Source organism: Sinocyclocheilus grahami, unplaced genomic scaffold (assembly GCF_001515645.1).
Source record: "Sinocyclocheilus grahami isolate Dianchi unplaced genomic scaffold, SAMN03320097.WGS_v1.1 scaffold997.1, whole genome shotgun sequence".
NCBI lineage: Eukaryota > Metazoa > Chordata > Actinopteri > Cypriniformes > Cyprinidae > Sinocyclocheilus > Sinocyclocheilus grahami.
The window spans coordinates 483,009-486,582 of NW_015506176.1; the positions used below are offsets into that span (position 1 = coordinate 483,009).

General features: G+C 41.9%; 1 protein-coding gene across 1 annotated transcript in view; it reads right to left on the reverse strand.

Moving 5' to 3' along the window:
• LOC107565377 (cytochrome b5-like) overlaps positions 1-2,751 on the reverse strand; it is a 9,278-nt gene extending 6,527 nt beyond the window's left edge. The window contains exons 1-2 of the mRNA XM_016250592.1: positions 2,387-2,751; positions 582-710 (exon numbers count right to left, since the gene is read on the reverse strand). Of these exons, the coding sequence (XP_016106078.1) occupies positions 582-710; positions 2,387-2,575 (318 nt within the window). The 5' untranslated portion in view covers positions 2,576-2,751. The remainder of the gene's footprint in view (positions 1-581; positions 711-2,386) is intronic.
• Positions 2,752-3,574: the final 823 nt, after the last annotated feature.

Below are 3,574 nucleotides of genomic sequence, written 5' to 3' on the forward strand. Positions count from 1 at the left end.
AGGATTTGTAAAGAAGAATGTCGGAGGATTTCGATATAAGCCAAGAGGAGACTGGTTTTCCTTTGCTAAAGTAAGGAAACTTTGCTTCCTTTGCTCCTGTTAACAAACGTTGGTTTTCATGACCCTCACCGGCGCATGCGCTACGCTGAACTCATACGCCATCCGCCCAGAACTGCTTCCCTGTGCAACAGTGAGCGCAAGCTACATTAAAGTGATTATTACATTTTGAATATGGATATTTTTCTTACAAAAACGCATCGATTCGCTACAGAAGGCCTTTGTTCACCCCCCGGAGCCGTGTGAGACACTTTTTTTTATGGATGGGCGTTTTTTATTTAACTTGTTTTGGACTGAAGCATGCAACACCCGCTGAGTGCCATGAAACGGCTTGAAAGATCAAAGACCATTTTTAATATAACTCCGACTGGATTCGTCTGAAAGAAGAAAGTCATATACACCTAGGATGACTTGAGGGTGAGTAATTTATGAGCTAATGTTCATTTTTGGGTGAACTAACCCTTTAAGACTTTCTTGGCTAATCTTTAAACTAATAACCTTATAAGAAAAACAGCAAACACTACCATATGAAGTTCGCCGATGTAATACTGCTGGAGCATCTCTCTGGCATCTGTGGAATGACCCACATCCTCAAAGCTTTCTGTAGCATCTGCGCCTGCTTGCTCCAGCAGAACCTCTTCACCTCCTGGATGCTGTCAAAGAAAAGAAGACAAGGTTTATATCCTGTGGAGTCAACCGGCACTCTTCAATGATACATCTGATGACATATGTTGCACAACATTCAAACTCTAACCTCATTTATGTTACACAATGGTGAGAACTAACATCAAGATTTCTGTGTAAGGCTTTTGTACAAAACAAGTTAATGCAAGGGTTAGGATCCAAGAACCGGTTCTTATAGCGTATTAGTGCTCACGCACTTTGGTTCCCGAATTGTTATTATTTTTTCCCATTAAATTTTTCCATAGGTATTTTAATACATCTTCACTGAAAACTCACAAGCCATGAATCAAATAGGTAAGAAGTCAATTGTAACATTACAACCTTTGATTAGAAGAAAAAAGAAAAAAATATTTGGAAATAGGGTCCGTCCTTAACAGCTTAATGAAGGAAAAACCTATAATCCCATGAAGTACTGTGAATGACAATACAATTAAAAGTGATGCAGAAATATAGTGATATAGTAAAGATGTCTATTATACATATAGAAAAAATTATACTTCACGCTTACTGCAAAATACGCATAGCGTATATTTATGTCGTGTGTCATTCACAGTGCATTAACTCGTAGAAGCGGGTGGTTCTTCTGGTGCAATTTGCTTGTCACCGTTCTTTGATTGGTGGAGATTTGTTTGCAGAATCATAGGTAATGTAGTTTTTCACCAGGGGCCTATACCATGAAGCCGGTTTAGCTGGCTAGCCAGGTAAGTTTAGTTTGCACCAATTCTTCTGGGTTTTAGTTACCATATAAGTGGTTTGCCTCTTAGAGGTGTTCATTACCATAGCAGCTTACACTCCACAGCTAACCTGCTCCCAGGCAGGTTGTGTTTTGGTTCAGAGATCTCAAACCAAAATTTGACCAATCAGCTTCGAGCAAAGTAACACATCTCTGACTAAATGTTACTCCCCCAGTTTCACTTGCCCCACATTAAAGGGCGCAACATAGTAAAACATCTCTGGCTTTTAGAGATGATTATTTTATTATAATTACTTGATATGATTTATATAATTATTATACGTTTAATCCATTGCACAGGCCATTTTTAGTTTTAGAATTATTATTAAGCGTTTATTTTAAGTTAATACATACATGCAATATAAATAAGCTTTATATATAGCAATATAAATAAGGTTACACACGCGTGCTGCAACAACGCCGTAGTTACGCCATTCAAAAATGAAAAGAAATAAATGTAGGTTGTATAAAACTTAATAACATGAGTCAGGATTCGAAGGGCACAAAAAAAAATCGCCACGTGGAGGAAACGCAGCTGCAATCGTTCGTTTTAACATGACAGCTCAACATGATCAGGCTAGCTGAGCAGCTAACGTTACGTGGCTAATACCCAACCATCCAATGCCTGTGTCCAATGTTTTGATACATAATATTTCCGTAGAGTTAGCTAGTCTCATCCTTCAGATTGTTGTTTACTGCAGTGAATCTAGTATGCTAACTCACTGATCGGCCCACAGAAACTTTGATGATCCTGTCAGCAGCTTGTGTTTCGAGTCTAGCAACTAAACATTAACAAGAGTAGCCCGTCCGTAAGATATATAAACAACAGAAGCAGGATTTAGTGCTGTGTGGTTGAACAGTCGTGTCAGGTGTGATGTGGAGGAGGACATGATGAAACTCCAACCCTCTTACCTCCTCCATGAAACGTGTGATATCGTACACTTTATCATGGATTATGAGCCATGTGTCTTTGCTCATGTTATGGATTTGAACCTCCTCGCGTGTGTAATATTTCACGCCGCTGTCCTCCGGCGTGCCTGTATTGTCATCCTTCACGTCCTGGTTCTCTCTTTTCACTGAGCTCTCGGTTTCTTCCCCCATGTTCACGCGGTGTCTATCGCTTCTCCGCTGGAGTCCAGTGGAAACCTAATCTAACGTAATATTTTAGCTTAAAACTGTTTTTTAACACACCTAACCTGTCAGTTCTTGTCCAGCCGGCACACCATTCACCAGCAGTCACGAGAGATTACCCAATCCATTCACGCGAACCGAATCAGCCAATCGGCACTCGGCTCTGCACATGGCCAGTGAGATATCCAGTAACAGCCAATCAGAATCAAGAGCAGATAATCACGAGACCGCCAAACGTCACACGCATGTTACACGCACATTAGTCTCATGTTACACAACCCCAAAAGTGTTTAAAGGGGTCATATGATGCGATTTGAAGTTTTCCAAAGAGATATTATTTATAAAAGTTAAGAGTCAGCCACGCTGACCTAAAACGGTTCGTTCTAACACGCCCCCACATGTCTACGTCACGATGTGGGAAGATTTGCATAACGCCACCCAAATGTTCACGCAAAGAAAGAAGGCGTAACTTTTATTCTCGCTGTAGTATTGTTGCTGCCACTGCCGCCATGTCGTGAAGACGCTGTGTTTAGTTGTGAAAGCGAAACTACTTTGTTTGGTCTTCCAAAAGAGGACGATATCCGCTTCGTCATGCCTGGAGCTGTTTTCTGAGGAAATACATCAACTTCGCGCTGTGGATCGCCGGATCGGCTTTCACCGTGGACGAAGCGGAGTCCAGCCCGGGGTCGTCACATGTGGTTGCCGCAAGCCCGCCGGACTCTCCTTCGTCGAATCCCCCGGCCGCGCCGTTCTCAAGCCCGCCGCCTCTGCTCGCTCTAGCCCGCCGTGTGTGACGCTGTGTTTCGTTGTGAAAGCGAAACTACTCTGTTTGGTCTTCCAAAAATGGACACAACTAGAATTCAGTGGTTAAGTTATATTTACAACACAGTTCCAGAACAGTTCAACCCAAATATTCAGATGTGTGCAGCACATTTTATGAAGGACTGTTTCCTGATCCTGGTAGAGTAG